The sequence below is a fragment of the Equus przewalskii genome, chromosome 26, assembly GCF_037783145.1.
Source record: "Equus przewalskii isolate Varuska chromosome 26, EquPr2, whole genome shotgun sequence".
Taxonomy (NCBI): domain Eukaryota; kingdom Metazoa; phylum Chordata; class Mammalia; order Perissodactyla; family Equidae; genus Equus; species Equus przewalskii.
Window position 1 is genome coordinate 26,574,868 of NC_091856.1, and position 20,021 is coordinate 26,594,888.

A 20,021-nucleotide genomic window follows, 5' to 3' on the forward strand; every position below is an offset into this window, starting at 1 on the left:
AGATATATTAGATAGAACTGCATGAAGAAATCAATATGTTATAATTTTAACCTACAGGAAATGGCAAGATGTAGAAATTATATCATTTATCTTACTGTTTCCTAAGAGTTAAAATAGGTGAGAGAACATTCGTTCATAGTGCAAATGGAAAGATTTTTTTTAATCTGGTATTGTATGGCCAATGTATGGATTTAGTTAGGAAATGTAGGTAAAGTCCTTAGCCTAGTACTCAAATGTTCACCAAAATGTTCACCATTCTTATGAAAGATAGTTTGTGGGCTACTCTGGTTTGGGAGCTATTCTGGCATCAAGTGGCTTTATATGTCCACACACTTTTATAAGGACCATGAGTTTACACCTGTAGGTCACTGGTACCCAGCCAGGTTCACAGGAGGAGCATGACAATGCTCCAGCAAGCCCACCTCAGCACTGGAGTGTCAGGTTACTTTAAAGCAGAAACAAATGATACCAGTTTTCTGAGACTCATCTACTATTTCTGCCACAGTGAATTGTTACAATTTGGCTCTGTCTTGCTATAGTGAATTATCCCTCTAGGCTCATCAAGATCTACATTCACAGAGGACAGGGACCTTGCCTTTCTGTTCACTGCTGCGATCTCAGTGCTTAGTACAGGTCAATGTTCAGACTCAATGTTTGATAAATAATGGTTGAAGGAAACAGTGAACATTCTCTTGCTTCTGTGCAACAAGTTCTTGTTGGCCGCTTTTGGACATAATGTTTTCATTGAGCCAGAATGGGATAAAGCAAAGAAGCATGCATCCACAGGCGTGAGAAATTAATAGGAATGTATTTAAAAATCCATTGTTTTCCCAGAGAATTACAGTATGAGATATGACAGTTGTGATCATTCATTCTTGGGTCCTGTGATTCCCAAACCTTCATCATCCCCAGCATGTAGAAGAATACTATGAGGCTTGAAAACCAGAGCACCACGACTGAATTCCTCCTCCTGGGGCTCCCCAACCCACCAGAGCAGCAAGACATGTTCTTTGCCCTGTTCCTGGGCATGTTCCTGACCACGGTGCTGGGGAACTTGCTCATCATCCTGCTCATCATGCTGGATGCTCGCCTCCACACTCCCATGTACTTCTTCCTCTGCCACTTGGCCTTCTCTGACATTTCCCTTTCATCTGTCACAGTTCCAAAGATGCTCATAAACATGCAAACTCAGCAACAATCCATCTCCTATGTGGGGTGCATTTCTCAGTTGTATTTTTTCATAGTTTTTGGTTGTCTTGACAATTTACTTCTTGGAGTGATGGCATATGACAGGTATGTGGCCATCTGTCAGCCGCTCCACTACACAACTGTTATGAGGCAGGAGCTGTGTGTCTCATTAGTAGCTGGGTCTTGGTTCTTAAGTTGTGCACATGCCCTATTACACATCCTCCTCTTGGTCCAACTGTCCTTCTGTGCTGACAATACCATCCCCCACTTCTTCTGTGACTTCACTGCACTCCTGAAGATGAGCTGCTCAGACATCTTCCTCAATGAGCTGCTCATTTTCACTGAGGGAGGAATGCTCGTCATCTTGCCTTTGACTAGTATCTTGGCTTCTTATGTCAGTATAGGCACTACCGTCCTGAGGGTCCCCTCCACCAAGAGACTCTTTAAAGTCTTTTCTACCTGTGGCTCCCATCTCTTTGTGGTTTGTTTATACTACGGGACACTTGTAGGTGTTAATTTTTTCTCCTCATCATGGGGCTCCAATGACAAAGAAATAATTGCTTCAGTCATGTATGCAGTATTCACTCCCATGCTGAACCCCTTCATCTATAGCCTGAGGAACAGAGATATAAACCAGGCCCTAGGAATATTTGTCAATAGGGCTAACTTCCTTAAGCAACAATCACTAAATCCTTTTATTGCAGTCGTGAGCAGGGTGAGATGCGCCTCCTAAAATTATTGTATAGTTGACAACTCCATATAACTTTAAAAGAATATGCATTCTATTGTTGTGTATAGTGTTGTTAATATGTCAATTAGGTCAAGTTTGCAAACTGAAGTGTTAAATATTCTTTAATGCTAGTTATTTTTTCTGCTTGTACACCATCATTCATAAGATATGTACAAAATCTTATGCAAAATATGTCACACAATTATAACTGTGGAGTTGTCTTTTTCTCCATTTAGATATGTCAGTTTTTGCTTACGTATTTTTTAAACTATGTCATTGAGTACATGCAGATTTAGCATCGTGGTCTTCTCCTGGTGGACTGATTCTTTGATGTAGTGGTTTGCTGAAGCTGGCTTGCATTGGCTTCAAGTTGATTGTGCATATTTCTTCCCAACTCCACATTCAATGAAATCATGTTGGTAGATTTAAATCAGACATAATAGGAATAATGATGCTATGGAAATTGTCAAATGCTACTAAGTAAGGCTTCACAAAAGAGAGAGAGAGAGAGTCATTGTTTATGCATTTAATAGTACATCGTTGCATTTATAATTAAGATGTTATAACTAGGAGATATTTCTCTTAATTTCTGGCAATAGCTCCTACTTTAACATCTCATCTACTTCTTCTGATATTAGTATAGATATATAAGACTTCTTTTGGTTAGTGTTTACATGGTGTTTATTTTCCATCACTTTACTTTAAGCTTTTCTATGTCCTTATGTCTGTTAAGTGTCTGTTGTTAACAGTGTAAAGTTGGGTTTTGCTCATTTTATGTAGATAGACAATCATTATATTTCTGGAGAATTTCATCTATTAACCTCTAATGTCATCAGGATGTACTTGAATTTACATTCTCCATCTTACTATACATTTTCTATTTGAGACATCTGTTTCATATTTATTCTTTCTCCTTCTCCTTTTTTTGATTAAATATGTATTTTGTTATTCCATTCCCCCCATTAACTTATTAATCATACATTATTATTATTTTATAATTTCTTTATAATTTATAATTTCTTTATAATTATTTCTTACTTTCTCTTTAATTTTTTATTGTAGTATAATATACATAAGATTAAATTTACCATTTTAACCATTTGATGTATATGATTCAGTGGCATTTAGTACATTTATCACCACTATTTCATTCAAGGACTACAAAAGGAAACCCTATAAAACATCAATTCAGTTGAGTACTTTGTAGCTGTGATAAAGTAATGAGAAAGATATCTATGAAGCAATATGGAGGGATTTCCAGGATATATTGTTAAGTGGAATAAATCAATGTGTAAAAGAGCCTGTACAGCATGCCACTGTTTTTTTGTAAAAATTAAGGGGAAGTAAAAGATACATGTATCTGCTCATTTGAGCAAAAAGAAACACAAGAATAAATCAGAAACTAACAAAGTTGCTTACATGCAAGAGGTGGGTGGGAACAGGGCAGAAAATATGGGGAGATAAATGTATTTATTTATATAGTTTTGACTATGTTATATTTTATCTATTAAAACATAAATAGAAGTGGGTGGGGAATAAAGCAAAGCAGAATAAAAGAAAAGAAGTGAACTTAACTGTATTGCAAATTACTACCATAATTAGACTAAATGGGAAAATAAACTAACTAACCTCTGTAATTCTTGAACACAGAATTTTGTGCATATACTTTCACAATAAAGAAAAACTGTAAACAAGCATTTTGAGCTGCAGTTAGCTTGTCATTAACAGTCATACGGCATCAAGATTCTGAAATTGCTTAGCATGTATTTAAAGATTCATCAAATGAGTAAATGTATTGTGGAAAGGGAATACTCAATTTTGGTGAAAGGTGTCATTAACATGGAAAAGGAGAGGCTGGAAAGAACTCTATTGTGTCGAGTAGAATTGACGATATCAACTTGAATTATGATTTTTAAAATGTATAGATTCAAGAGTATGTACTGTACATCAATATCTATACTATTCCCATCCCCCATTCTTTCTACTCCATTCCTGACCCACCTCCTTTGGGTAACCATTCCTCTACTTTATTAGTTTCTAGTTTCTACTTAGTGTGTTTATTTTTTATATATTTCCTAGCTGCATCCTCTTACGTCATTTATAAACCTTGTAAGCAATTAACACACCTAAGGCCAATTTACCCTTTATTATTTTTCTCTAAAAGGAACCAACGTTACTTAGAAAAGTGGCTGATTCCAGGCCGGAGCCAGGATGTGAGGACTGTCCAAGAAAATTTTCCTGAGCCTGAAAGTAAAAAGTGCTCAATAAATCACGGGAACACAGTAGCTAGCTTGAAGGGGCTCCTACAGGGAAATCTTGAATAATTTGAGCTTCAAAACACCAAGAATGGATTGTGACCCAAATAAATAATAATTCACAAGTCTATAATGATATAAATAAATCAATGAATAAAACAAACGGGGTGGAGCTGATGGAAAATTCTTTCTTATAGGACAATACAACTGATAAATGTAGAAGAAATGATAGTGTTAGAAAATCACCATTTGGCCACCACATTTCTTCATTTAAAAATCACCAATGGATGTTAAATATAGTGGGAGAAAATTTATAAGAAAAAGGTTATGGTTATATAGTCTCAAAATATCTACCAAAATTATACTTATTAATTACAAAGTTTAAAATGGTAACTTTAGAGTAGAGAACCTGAAGACGCGACCTTAACAAATTGATCAAGGATAAAAATCACTAGAAACTGGAAAAACTGATAACATGTGCCTTCTGATAATATGCACTGTGGTAGATATGCCAAAAATATACGCCTGAAATATGCATACAGACATAAGTAAACATAGTAAAGTGTTAACCATTGGGAAATCTGGGTGAAGCATGTGTAGGAATTTTTTCTATCATTTTTACAACTTTTCTATAAGTCTGAAGCAATTTCAAAATAAAAAGTTAAAAAATCCTTGGTCCCAGCTGGAGCCATGTCCAAGAAGAAAGGAGTCCAGGGCATTGACGGCATCAGGGACACCATCCCCTAACACTCAGTCCCTCTGGTTCCAGGACATGCAGCTCCCCAAACGGCAATGAGAAATTAGCCAGAAGATTGGGGACTTCATTTCAGTCCTCTCACAGATAATTAAAACATTATCTTTTGACTCATTTCTCTGGAGCTGCTTAAGGCTACGAAAGTCTGATTTTGTAACCCTTTGCTTTCACTGAATTCCCAGGCAAAAAAACTCCAGGCATCGTGCTGTGTGAAGTTAGAGTGCAGAATCACCATTAAATAGTGGGGAGACCTCGGGAAAGTTACCTAACTCCTTGGTCTCAGTTTCCACACCTATGAAATGGAAAGAATTACAGTTGTCTCGTGAACCTTATAGGCCCTCAGTAAATATTTATTGTTTAAATAGAAATTCATATACGTGAGAATTTTTTGTGAGTTGGAAAGGACATAAATATGAATGAATGAAATTATCTAGGTAGGGGACTAAGAATATTTTGGGCAACTATATTTTCCTTGCAGCTCTAAAATAATATATGGTGCTTGGCTCCCCTGGCCAATAAAAGGGGAAGTTTCCACGTGTAATTGTTAAGACCATGTACTCAGATCACACTGTCATATTAGATTGAACCACATAGCTAATATTTAATAATTTCTAATTTATAGCAAATGGCAATACATATACAGTAATTTGAGACACCAGTGCTGAGCCTTTGTTTGAGCATTGTCACACTCTTCCTGTGAATTTCACTGGGTGCCAGTGACCAACAGCTGTAAACTCACGGTCGCTCTAGAAGTGGATGGTCATTTAAAACCGCTGGTTGCCAGAATAACTTTCAAACCAGAGTAGTGCACAATCTTTCATAAGAATGGTGAATATTTTGGTGAACATTTTGGGTACTAGGCTAAAGGACTTTGCCTACATTTCCTGATTTAATCCACACATCAGGCTTACATACCCAGATTTAAAAAATTCTTCACACCTACGGTAAGAGTTTGTGTTCTTTCACCCATTTTAGCTTTTAAGAAATAGAAACACAAATGATATAACTTCCACAGGCACACAATAGTACAGTAGAGGACAGAAATGGCACCCACACACACATCGACATATGTGTGTTTATAAAATCTCTAATATACATGGCAGATAATACATAATATACATAGTAGATAATATATATAACTATGTAACTTTGTTACACTAGGCCCCACTTATCCATTTGAAATGTGTTCCAAGACCCCCCCAGTGGATGCCTGAAACTGCAGATAGCACCAAACTCCACATATACTATGTTTTTTCCTATACATACATATCTATGACAAATTTTAATTTAAAAATTAGGCAGAATCAGAGATTAACAACAATAACAATAGAACAGAACAATTACAATAATACGTTATAATAAAAGTGCAGTCTCTCTTACAAAATATCTTACTATACTGCCCTCACCCTTGTATTGATGATGCGAGATGACACAATGCCTACATGATGAGATGAAGTGAGGTGGTGTTAGGCTGCCATTGACCTTATGATCCATCAGAAGGAGGATCATTGAGCCATGACAGTGGTGATGGTTGGATGCCAGGACTAGACGATGTCTGGGGTTGACTGAGGGGAACTGAAACCACAGATAAGGGGGGATTACTATACTTTAAGGAGGAAACAACTGTTATTAGTTTGTGGAGGCTCATCTACTTTTCCTCCACAGTGAATTATTATGACTTGGCTCTGTCTTGGTGTAGTTAATTATCCCAGTTGCTCATGAAAAATATACTCATAGGAAAGAGGGACCTTGCCTTTCTTGTTCACTGCTAAATTCTCAGCACTTAGTAAAGGTCCATGTTCAGACTCAGTGTTAAATAAATAATGGTGAATGAAGCAGTGAACACCCTCTTACTTCTGTGCAACAAGGTCTTGTTTGCTGCTGTTGGGTGTGATGGTTTCCTGGAGCCAGATAGGGATAGAGGGACGATGCATGCATCCACAGGTGTAAGAAATTAGTAGGAATATAGTTAAAAATTCATTGTTTTCTCAGACAATTACAATATGAAATACATGGTCTGGTCATCTTTTCTAGGTTCCTGAGATTCCCAAACCTTCTTCATCCCGAGCATAAATAAGCGCATTGTGAGGCCTAAGAACCAGAGTAGCATGTCCGAGTTCCTCTTCCTGGGGCTCCCCATCCCCCTGGAGCAGCAGGACTTATTCTTCACCCTGTTCCTGGGCATGGACCTGACAATGGTGCTAGGGAATCTGCTCATCATCCTGCTCATCAAGCTGAACTCTCGCCTCCACACCCCCATGTAATTCTTTCTCAGTCAAGCCACTTGGCTTTCACTGATGTCTCCTTTTCATCTGTTGCTGCCCCTAAGATACTGATGAACATGCAGACTCAATGCCAATCTATCAGTCATGCAGGGTGCTTGTAGATGTATTTCTTTGTAATATTTGGTTGCTTTGATAGCTTTCTCCTTGTAGTTATGATATATGACAGGTATGTGGCCATGTGTCACTCTCTCCACTACACCACCATCATGAAGATAGAGCTGTGGTTTTGTTGGTGATTGGTTCCTGGGTCCTCTCTTCTGCAATTGCTCTTTCTCATACACTCTTACTGTCCCACTATCCTTCTATGCTAATAGAATCATTCCTCATTTTTTATGTGAATTTGCTGTCCTGCTTAAGCTCTCCTGCTCAGATACCTCCCTCAATGATCTGCTCATCTTCCTTCTAGGGGTAATGTTTGTCTTCTCGTCATTAAGTAGCATCTTGTTCTTTTTTGTCCTTATTGGGGTCTCTGTTCTGAGGATCCCCTCTACCAAAGGGTTCTGCAAAGCCTTATCCACATGTGGCTCCTACCTCTCTGTGGTGTTTATGTTCTATGGGACAATCATTGAACTATGTTTTTAACCATCATCCAGACATTCAAACAACATTATTGCCTTCATAATGTACATGGTCATCACCCTCATGCTAAATCCCTGTATTTATAGCCTCAAGAACAAGAACATGAAAGGGACCTTTGCAAAACTCATCAAAAGGTTGAACTCTTATTATAAGTGGCGATCACTCAGCCAGGATAATTCCCCAAAGGGTCTGTTAAATTTCCTTCCTTAAGATATTGTGTGCTAACCATCCTTGCCATTGACAACTTCCCAATATTCATATCAAATTTGTTCTCCCTTTTTGACCTGATTAGAGACCGTTTCCTATCTCCTTACATTGCCACCTATATTTAATGATCCTGCACCAAATCTCCAGATACACTGATGTCCCTGTGCTACTTACTGTCATTCGGTGAACTTTGCATCTCACTCATTAGGGTTTTTGGCGATTTGCTTTTCTTTGTCATTCTTACATTAACTTGACTGTCGCGATACTCTTTCATATCTGTTTTCTTAAAGTACAAGAATTATTTATCTTAAGAATGAGGAATTATATGCCAGAACAAGTTGTAGAAATGTATCGTTTTCAATAGAACTAACAGTAGCTGGTATATGTATTATTCTCTAAGCCCTTAAAGCTCATTTAAGTCTCACCACAACCCTTCAAAGCAGATGATATTATGTTTCCCATTTTACAGGTGAGGAAATCAAAGAAAATATGAATGCACCAGAACTCAAACAGAAATCTGTTTGATTAAAACTCGTGCTTTTAAAGTGAACTTATTTTGCCTGTTCAAAGAGAGGACTTCACAATCCTCACCTCCTTCTCTTTCACCTCTTATTAGCTTTGTCAGTGTACCAGTCTCTGGGAAAAGGTTTCTTCAGACCAATTTTTTTTCCTGCATATAGCTAAGTGCCTGGTGCATAATTACCATGTCATAAATATTAGTCAATATTTTAATTGTTTTTCTTTCCTTTCCCGTAATTCCTTTTTTGCCTTTTCTTCTTTCCTTCCACAAATATAACTGAGTTCTAACTCAATGCCTGGCATCATAGTGAGCACAAAGAATAGATGGTCAAAAAGAGAGCCCACCTAGATACCCAACATGAAGCACAGAGGGAAAAGTGGAAATAAGACGGACAGTGACAATGTGCGACAACTTAAACAACATTTGTATATTGATATACTTGAAGGAGATGGGAAGGCGCAAAATATTTGAAGAAATAATGCCTGAAAATTTACAAGTTTGATGAAAATTGCAAACTCCCAGATCCAATAAGGTCAATGAATCCTAATCCATAAAAAAATCTGAAGAAAACTATAGTAAGGTACATCATAATGAAATGTTCAAAAGCAAAAATAAAGAAAAAGATCTTAAAAGTAACCAGAGGAAAAACACATATACACACAGTAGAATAAAGATAAGGATAACAAGAGATTTCTCACCAGAAAAATGTAGATGTGAAGACAGTTGAACAACATATTTAAAGCACTGGAAGAAAAAATTGACCTGTCTTCAATTCATAATCTGCAAAAATATTTTCAAAAATTAAAGTATCAGAAAGACTTAAGACATACAAAAGCAGAGAGAATTCACCACCACCAGACCTGTATTACAAGAAACGTGAAAGAAGCCCTTCTAGAGGGCCACAATGAATATCAGACGGAAATATGGAACCAAAGAAAGCTAAATAAAACACCAGAAATAGTGGTTATGTGGGTAAAAATATAAGATTACTCATTATTTAAATATTTTAAAAGATAATTGTTTAAACAAAAATAATAACATGGTACTGTGGGTTTTATAATTTATTTCTGAGGAAAATGCATGAAATCAACAGCTAAAAGTTAAGACCAGAGAAATAAGTATTCTATTTTAAGCTTGCTAGACCATGCATCAATTTGTTTAATATCATTTGAAGGTAAACATATAGTGTGCACATATGACTTTGCATATAACACAAATAACTATAGGTATTAAGCCAACAAAAGAGATAAAATGGAATGATAAAGGATATTTAAAAGAAGGAAGAAAAAGAGGAAAAATGGAACAGAAAATATATGAGACAGATAGAAAACAAATTTAAAAATGATAGACTTAGATTTAACCATTTCAAAATGAAGGGTAGAGATTGTCAGATTTATTAAAAAACAAAAACAAAAATGCAAGACTCAACTATGTTGCCTAAAACAAATCATTGTAAATATATAGCCATAAATAGTTTACAAGTAAAAAAATTGAAAATTATAAACCATATCAAAACAAATTAAAAAATCTGAAGTGGGTATATTAATATCATAAAAAGCAGTTTTCATAGCAAGGAATATTCTCAGGGATAAAGAAAGTCATTTCTTAATGTTAAATGAATAAATAAATCAAGACGATATAACAATCTTAAGCATTTGTACTACTAACATACTACTAATAATAGATCTGACAAAGACATTAAGGAAAAACGTAGCAATAAACCCCTATCCTAGCAAAGACAAAAAGTCTCAAATCATTGACCTCAGCTTCTACTTTAAAAAGCTAGAAAAGAGAAAAGCAAGCAAACTGCACCCAAATTAAACAGAACACACCAAAAAAAGTATAGATCAAAGCAAAGATCAGTAAAAGAAATAATGGAAAGCAACAGAAAAATGGTGCAACCAGAAGTTGGTGCGATTACAAGGCAACAAAATTGATAAAACTCTAGCAAGACTGGATCAGTGAAGACAAAGAGAAGATACTAATTACCAATATCAGGAATGCAAGGGGTCCTATCACTACAGATTCTAAGGATATTAAAGGAATAAAGAGGAAACGTAATGGATAACTTTCTGCTGATAAATTTGGCATCTTAGATGAGATGGAACAACAACAAAAAAAGAGACAACCTACCAAAGCTCCAAAAGGAAGAAATAGATAACCTTAACAGTCTTATATCTGATAAAGAAACTGAATTTATAGTTAAAAAAAATTTCACAAAGAAAAATCCAGGCCCAGTATTTTACTTGTGAATGTTATCAAACATTAAGATAGAAAGAATACCTATTTTGCACAAACTCTCCCAAACATTAAAGAGGAGAGAATCCTTTCCAACTCATTCTATGAAACTACCAATACTCTGATACCAAAACCATACAAAGACACTACCAGAAAACAAACAAAAAAAACACTACAAACTACCCAGCCATAAAAAAAGACAAATTCATCCCATTTGCAAAACATGGAAGGATCTGGAGGGAATTATGCTAAGCGAAATAAGTCAGTCTGAGAAAGACAAACGCCAGATTATTTCACTCATATGTGGAATATAACCAAATACATGGACAACGAAAACAGCTCAGTGGTTACCAGGGGAAGGGGGGTGGCGGGTGGGTTTGGGGGTGAAGAGAAGCGCTTATGTGGTGACAGTCAAGAAGCAATGTACAACTGAAATCTCACATTGATGTAAACTATTATGAACTCAATTAAAAAAAAGACTACAAACTAATGCCCCTCATGAATATAGATGCAAAAATTTTAAGAAAAATTTTGGAAAATTAAATCCAACAATATGTAAAAAGGATAAGATATCATGACCAAGTGGGTTTTGCCCAGGAATGTAAAGATTGTTTAAATTTCATAAATCAGTCAATGAAACTCATATCAAATTAAAAAAGAAAAAATGTTTATCTCAACAGGTGCAGGTATAGAATTTGACAAAATCCAAAATCCATTCCTAATAAAAACTTGCAGCAAACTAAGAACAAAAATAATTTCCTCCCCATGTTTAAGGGCATCTATGAAAACCTTACAACTAAAGTCATACTTTATAGTGAAAGACTACTTGTTCCCCAAGATCAGAAACAAGACAAGCATGTGTGTCACTTCTATTCAACATTGTACTAGCAGTTGTACCCACTGCAAGAGGGCAAGAAAAAAGAAATAAAAGGCATCCACATTGGAATGGAGCAATTAAAATTATTTTTATTGCAGAGGACATGATTATCTATGTAGAAAATCCAGTGGAATATAGAAAAATGTTACTATAACTAATAAGTGACTTCGGAGAGATTTTTCCTTACATTAACAATGAGCAGTTGGAAATGGAAATTTAATAACAGTACCATTTATATAGGGTCGAATTCATGAAATACGTAGAAAGAAATCTAACAAGATGTATAAGACTTTTATCCTAAAAATCACGAATCATTGCAGAAACAAAGTAAGAAGATCTAAATAAATGTAGAGATACACTGTGATCATGGGTAGGAAGACTCCATATTGTTAAGTCGATAATTCTCCCTAAATTGGTCTATAGACTCAATGCAGACTCTTTCAAAATCTTACCAGGCTTTCTTTCCTTTTTTTGGTGGAAATCGACAGGCTGCTTCTAAAATTTTTATGGAAATGCAAACAACATGGAATAGGCAAAACAACTTTGAAAAGAAGATTTAAGTAGAAACATTGCCCAGTTTAAAACCTGATAATAAAGCTATAGTAATCAAGACAGTATAATATTAGAATAAAGATTAAAAATAGAGAAATGGAAAAGAACAGAGTCTGTAAACAGATCTATACATGTGTGCACAACTGATTTTCCACAAGAGATCGAAGGCAATTCAGTGGAAAAAATACAGTCTTTCAGCAAATGATCCTGAAAGAAGTGAATCCCCGTATTCAACAAAATGAATTTTTAGCCAATCTTTCCACTGTATACAAAAAATAAGATAAAATGGACAATATACCTTAGCATAAAATCTAAAACTATAAAAATTATAGAAGAATGTATGGGATGAAATTTGGGGCTAATTAACAAGGTAGGGAACAGGAAAGAAGGGAGGAACTGATACACTGCTCTAAAGGGATAACACATTTCCCTTCACTGGCCTCAACCCCATTTTCTAACATCTGGTCCCCAGTGTGATGCTGCCCTACCTCTGCATCTCAGAAGGCAGAGATGACCTCACTCAAGTGGCAAGGACTCTTACTTGTGGAACCCCAGGCAGCTTCTCATGAGTCTGAGCTCTGCTCTGCTGGCCTCTGGGGGTCCTTGTTAGGTGAAGGGAGTTGCGATGTGATGCCCTTTCAGGGCAACTCTGCTAAAATCACATTAATTAAAATGATTTATGTGAAAAATTTTTGGATTTACCAAATTTACAACAATGTTACCTGTGAACAAAAGCAGTTATTTCATCCTTTGAAATCTTTATGCCTTTTTTTTCCCCCTTTCCTTACTTCATTGACTGGGAACTTCGATATAGAAGTTATAATAGTGGGCATTCTTGACTCGTTGCAAATCCCAGAGAGCAAGCATTAAATATTTCATCTTTAAGTGTGATGTTTGCTATAGTTTTGGTACTCTTTATGAAATAAAGGAAATTCCACTTTTTCCTAGTTTTCTAACAGTTTTTATTTTTGTGTTTTTATTTATTTTTTTATTGCAGTAGCATTGGGTTATAACATTACATAGCTTTCAGATGTACAGCGTAATATATTTTGAATTCTGTGTAGAATTCACCACCTATCATCATGTTCACCACCCAAAAACTAAATATAGTCCATCCCCTCACATGTGAGCCTAAACACCCCTTTTGCTCTCTCCCCTCCCCCTTCCCCTATAATAACCACCAATCCAATCTCCATTGCTATGTGATTGTTTTTATCTTCTACTTATGAGTGAGATCATATGGTATTTGACTTTCTCCCTCTGCTTTGTTTCCCCTAGCATAATACCCCTAAGGTCCATCCATGTTGTCACAAATGGCCGGATTTCATCATGTCTTATGGCTGAGCAGTATTCCATTTGTATATACACCACATCTTCTTTACCCATGCGTCCCTTGAGGGGCACCTAGGTTGCTTCCAAATCTTGGCTATTGTGAATAATGCTGCAATGAACATAGGGGTGCATGTATCTTTATGCATTTGTGTTTTCAAGTTCTTTGGATAAATACCCAGCAGTGGGATAGCTGGATCATATGGGAGATCTATTCTTAATTTTCTGAGGATACTCCATACTGCTTTCCATAGTGGCTGCACCAGTTTACACTCCCACCAGCAGTGTACGAGGGTTCCCTTCTCTCCACATCTTCTCCAACACTTGCTGTTTCCTGTATTGTTAATTATAGTCATTCTGACAGGAGTGAGGTGATATCTCATTGTAGTTTTGATTTGCACTTTCCTGATAACTAAGGCTGTTGAGCGTCTTTTCATATGCCTGTTGGCCGTCCATATATCTTCTTTGGAGAAATCTTTGTTCAGATCTTTTGCCCATTTTTTAATTGATTTGTTGGGTTTTTTTGTTGTTGAGATGTATGAGTTCTTTGTATAGTTTTGATATTAACCCCTTATCTGATATATGGTTCGCAAATATTTTCTCTCAATTGTTAGGTTATTTTTGTGTTTTATTAATTATAAATTGATGTTAAATTTCATCAAATGCTATTTCTGCATTTGTTAGATAATCTTTTGATTTTCTTCTTTATTCTATTAATGCAATAAATTATATTGATTGAGTGAGACTGTTTAAACAACTGTGCCTTATTGAGAGAAATCCTACATTCCATGATATACTTTAGTTTTTATATATTGTTGTATTTCGTTTGCTGATGTTTTGTTTAAGATGTTCACGTGTGGGTCTGGACTCTAATTTTCCTTTTTCGTAACAAACTTTTCAGACTTTCATCTTTCAGTGCCTATTCTGCCTGACCACCAAGGTGGGATCTTAGATAGGGACTGACAATCAAATTTGTGAGCCACAAGAGGCTTCCCCAGCACCAAATTGACATGGCTTTACAATATGATAAATGATGGGTGACATTATGTGCTTCAACCGAATTATAGAAGTCTTGTTTATCCTCTGTGCATCTTCCTGTGTCCACAATATTTTCACACTAGAATGTGAATGGTCATGAGAGGACTGGCCAGACTACTTAATATCAAGAATTCCACCAGATCTGGGGTCCCTTTGGCTTTTGTATCTTGATTAGCATGTAGCCCTCTCTGGGACATATTTATAACTCCTATTTTTGTGTGCAGCTGCCTCTTGTCAATTACTGGTTACCAATAGTCACTCTTAACAAATAGGCACAGCTGCTGACTCACTGCATAGCAGGATCCTAATTCATCTTAGATCCATTATACTCCTATACATTCTTTGAATTACCGTTGCAAGCTGTGGAACCAAAAGTCAAAACCTCAGATTTTTCTGGAGAATAAAGAAATGATTATAGTCCACCTGTTAATTCTTCCTTCCAGTTTACCTCTGACAGTTGTCAATACTTCCTTGCCATATATTCCTTTGGCATTTAAAAAATAATTCTTACTATAGTAACTTCTGCAATATTTGATGTACAACAATAGACATTTCAAAACTCTGCAACACTAGGATCTCTATCATCCAATTAAGAAGTGTAATTCCTTCCCAATAATCGTATCCAACTATCACTATATTCTCTCACAAGATTACCAATATACCTTTTTCAGCTGGACTATTTCTATCCCTTTTTTTCCCATCATCACGTGCATTTTTATAGGCTTCAGAAAAGGCATGGGTTGCATATATCACTTTTCTAAAGCTAAATTTACTTCTTTTTCTGGCCAATAAGTCTCTACAGGTGTTGCATCGATTGGGAATTTTAGTTTGACTTGCCAAGAGATCTTTTAATTCTGGCAACCATTTTATACCCGTGTTCCATTTTCATTAATTTTTATAACTCAGTCTAAAAATTCTTTACTTTGCCATACAGCTGTGGCAGACAGATTAAATAACACTTAACATGTCGACATTACTTTTTATAGCAATGCCAATTTTCTAGCCTCCCCAACAAGAAAACCATTTTCTCGCATACTATACATTTTCCCATAACTGGTGTAATTACTGAAGGTTGGTGCTCAGTAAACTTTAGGTTTGATCTGGTCTGGGGGCAGACTTATACTTTATCTACCAAATAACAAGTTTTATATCAATTCAAGATTTAGGCATCATTGTGGAACACTGCCCATCTGTCTCTCATGGAGATGATTCAAGGCCGATCCATTAAGGAACAGGTGAACTGTTTAAACTCTACCGATTGTATTACAGAGAGTCCGAATTCCTCTCTACGTTTTGACACTGTGGCTCTGAGGAAGTATCGGTAAACACCATGCTTACAGGTAAAATCTTTCCTTAGTTTAGGCTGGCCATAGTGTTCCCACAATTGAACCTCGTCTTGACTGAGCCTCTAGCACAGCTGGTCACTGCTATTTAAATATATCAACTGCTATTGCTATCAACATGGCAATTGTTCCTTCCTGGGTGAGGGTATCTGTTCTCTCTGATAGTTATTGACAAGCAAGATGCTGAGTCAGTTCAGTAAATGCATAGTCCATTCAAATATTACTTCATCATATTTCTGGGCCAAATGCCAAGTTTAGCCAGTTTCCTGGAAAAGGACTCCCTCTAGTGACTATTTATAATAATGAGTCCCAGGAAGGTGAATTCTACTTGACTCAACACACTTAATGAAGTTCCCAATTCCCTAACTCCCTCTGAGTCCTCTGGGTCATTGTCATGTGATCAAAGTGTTGTTGCCATGAGTATCTGTGTCATGAGACTAATTCAAGGACACTATGTGCACCAAAAAAGTGTTGTGTCCCTCAAGAGATTGCCAGGTGAACATATTCATTTAACAGGTGCAGTTCAGTTTAAGTATCCAAAGCCTTCCCACAATCATTTTTTTGGAAGTTCCAGAGTGAAATCATCATTGATACGTGACAACTCTGCCATGCCAACATTTCCCTCTTGAGCATAATTGGGATTCCTTGAATGTCTGCCGGTATAGTTTTCTATCTACATTCATAGCTGGTATAGTTAAAAGAGCAAATTGGATTCCAACATGCAGGGCAGATGACAACAATGTGTCTCCCTCATTCCCAGGTACTTGCTTTACCAGGTGTCATCCTAGTTTACAGAAACATAATGTATCAGTTGCTAGCTGACAGTCTCAGTGTATCCAGTGATGGTCAAAGGCAGGAATCCTCTTAGGGCTATGGAGAATTAGCGCGATGAACATAACAATAAAATGTGACTAAAATGATAATGCAAATCTATTACTATGTAGGCAAGTCATCAAAGAACTGATTGATGTCTTCTGTCCAAATTGTATACAAAGTTCTCGGGAAGTTGTTATAGTGTGGCTTTGCTCCACTTCTCCTTCTTAGGGGAAGATGAATCCTGGGGCATCTTCTTGTACTGACCCTGACTCAGCATCCCATATGAGAGAAATAGCTAAGAATATTACTGTCTTGCTCTGAGGTTGTTTCTTAAGAAAAGAAAGATGACTCTCTTTTCTACCATTATCTCCCATTATGCGATCTGTTTTCAACTGCCACAGTTCTCCTGCTTTTTCCAGTTACTTCCTCTCATTAAGAGAGGACTTCTCTGGATAGACATCACTGGTTTAGCTATACTGCTCTCTGTAGGCATTTAGCAGGATTAGACTCTCCAGAACTGCCACTTTGTCCATTTCTAGAAAGGAGTAGAAAGGCAAAGGATGATGGAACCATCTCTACCAGGAGAGAGTGAAGCATCACCTATGGGTCTGTCTTAATTTAGCCCAATGAGGTGAAGGCACTATCCACTCCATCTTTCTTTTAGGAATATGCATAGTCAAATTTAGAGGAATTTAAATAGAATTCTGAGCAGCAAGGTCTCCTTCTGCCTGAACATGCAAATATTATCCTGGACTCAAGTCAATTGGATTCACAAGACAAAAAGAAATTGTGTGAGATGAGGATTACTTTTGTGAGGTGGTAGGTAGCAACATTCCTGATCCTCTCATTCTCACCTCTGCACCTCCCCAAATTCCCAAAGGTATTCCCCTTACACTAGGTTGTATATTCAGATGAAGCACACATTTGCCTGGTGTTAATCTATAGGGTGCACCAGTGCTGAATAGTCCCAAAAGCCTTCACTCATTATCTCCAGGTCGTCCAACTTCTTTTAAAACTGAAGCATTATTTACATCTGGCAAAATGACACAAATCTTTAAGTGTCCACCTTTTTACTGATGATTTGTTTATCTATTTGCTATTGATGAACATTCGGGTTGTTTTTAGTTTGTCCTACTATAAATAAACCTACTATGAATTTTTTGTGCAAGTTTTTTTTATAAACAGAGGGTAGTTATATATTTAATTTTATTAGGAATTGCCAAACTGTTTTCCAAAGTGATTGCACAACTTCACACTCTTACCGTCATTATATGAGAGTTTTAGTTGCTCCAAATCCTACAAAAATTTTGTATTATCTTTTTAATTGTAGCCATTCTATTGAGATTCAGTGGTATCACATTGTCACTGTAATTCACATTCCCCTGACAAGTAATGATGTTGAGTGTCTTTTCACATGTGGTATTTGTCACTTTAATATCTTCTTTTGTAAAATGTTAAGTTTTTTTGTGCACTTTTAAAAATTGAGTTGTGTGCTTTTGCTTATTGATTTGTATGAGTTCTTTATATATTCTGGATATGTCTTTTGTCAGACATATGTATTGTGAATATTTCTCATTTCTTAAGGTATCTTTTGGTGAACAGCAGTTTTATTTTGATGAAATTCAATTTAGTAATTTTTCTTTTGGGGTTAGCCCTTTTCGTTTCCCGACCAAGAACTCTTCACTCATCTCAAGGTTGCAGATACATTTTTATATATTTCCTTCTGTTTACTTCAAGAAATTCTATACTTTTAACCCTCACATTTAGGTCTATGAGTCACTTTGAATTATTTTTTGTGTGTGGTGTCGAGTAAGGGGTCAAGGTTTAATTGTTTTCTGAGTGCATATCCAGTTGCTCCAGCTGAACATGTTGAATGTGTCCCCATTAAATTGCATTGACACTTTGCCAAAAATCAAGTAATTATATAAATAAAGACATATTTCTGGGTTCTCTCTTCTGTTACATTGATCTATTTACGTATTTTTATACAAATACTATAACTTACTAATTATTTTATCTTTATATTAAGTCTCGAAATTTGGTATTGTTTGTCCTACAACTTTGTGATTTTTCTTCAAGATTGTCTTGGCTGTTCTAGGCCATTTTCATTTCCATTTAAATTTTAGAATTGGCTTGTCAGTTTCCAAGGACAATGACTAGGCTCCTTTGCCCAGGCTTGGAGCAAACTAGTTGGAATCAGGTCTACTCTTCTTTTTCAGATATGCAAACATCTAGAAAGTTTCTCTTCAGCTGGTAACTTAGAAAGAAAGTCTTTCACCATTGCATGGGTGATCTGATTTATCAATAAAATTCCATGAGCTATAAATATTTATTTGAACAAATTCAGACATTACAAATGCGTATAAAGTAGAGATTTTCTCCCTCTTTGTCCCTCCCATGAACTTCGATTCTTACTCCAGTGACTATACACTCGTATATATTAATATAACTTTTAACATAATGAATTCATACTTTTACACTTCATTCCACATATTGATTTTGCTACTTAATGGCTTTTCAAGGAAGTAATAGACATCCATTTTATTCTTTGGACACGCTGCATGCATAGTGTTTCATTCTGTCTAATTAATCATAGTTAATTTCTCCATTCTCTAATGATAGGGTTTTAGGTTATTGCCAACTTTTATCTGCTATAAACTAGGATTCACTGAAAAAACATCTCAATATTCAATATACATTTATGACAACATTTCTATAGATGAGACTCCTAACAGTGAAAGTTTTTATAATAAAGTATTAAATTACATATTTTTAAACATATAACTTTAGGGATAGATGGAGGGAAGAAAAGTTCCAACATCTCTGCTGTGGAATGCATAACTATCATGTTATCACTCTTGGTTCTTACTCTTTCTGGCCATTAACATTTTTTAATCACATGGTAAAAAAAATTAGAGGAAATTCAAAAGAAATAAAATATAATAAACGAAGGAAAGAAAGAGAAGATTATAAAAGTAAAAACTTTATTTCTAAACAAGAAAATGTGTTTTTGAAAGAGAAAAATAAGGAATTATAAAAATCCTCAAAATGAGAAAATTAGCTAAAATATAAGCCTCCTCTTCCCTCTCTCCCTCCACTGTTTCCTCCTTCAAATGATTGCAGAGACATTCAACAGTTATAAATGAAGTGATTGTTTTCAGCAATACACTGAAATGTGAAGGATTTGGGAAGATGTCTTAATAAAAAAGAGAAATTTGTTCAGAAAATATTTGCGGGGAAAAGGATTCATTTAAATAAGTATTTGGGAGATGAGAAACTGATGAATCTTCATAAGAAAGAGGAGGAATAC

At 35.9% G+C, this 20,021-nt stretch overlaps 1 protein-coding gene and 1 long non-coding RNA gene across 3 annotated transcripts in view; both read left to right on the forward strand.

Annotated features, from left to right (window-relative positions):
* Window positions 1–20,021, forward strand: part of LOC139079710 (uncharacterized) — a 121,227-nt gene that overhangs the window by 78,168 nt on the left and 23,038 nt on the right. The window contains exon 5 of one of the 2 annotated variants that reach the window (XR_011533576.1): window positions 4,083–4,336. The exons of the other annotated variant lie outside the window; for it this stretch is intronic. This is a non-coding gene — a long non-coding RNA (uncharacterized lncRNA). Of the gene's footprint in view, window positions 1–4,082; window positions 4,337–20,021 lie in introns of those variants that run through there. 2 annotated transcript variants of the gene reach the window in all.
* Window positions 911–1,921, forward strand: LOC103555905 (olfactory receptor 1J4-like). Its single transcript, XM_008527715.2, has one exon. It carries the CDS (start codon window positions 929–931, stop codon window positions 1,919–1,921), a length of 993 nt encoding a protein of 330 aa, XP_008525937.1. The 5' UTR covers window positions 911–928.

Coding starts and splice junctions, on each gene's coding strand:
- LOC103555905 (XM_008527715.2), top strand. CDS start 929: ATGAGGCTTGAAAACCAGAGCACCACGACTGAATTCCTCCTCCTGGGG.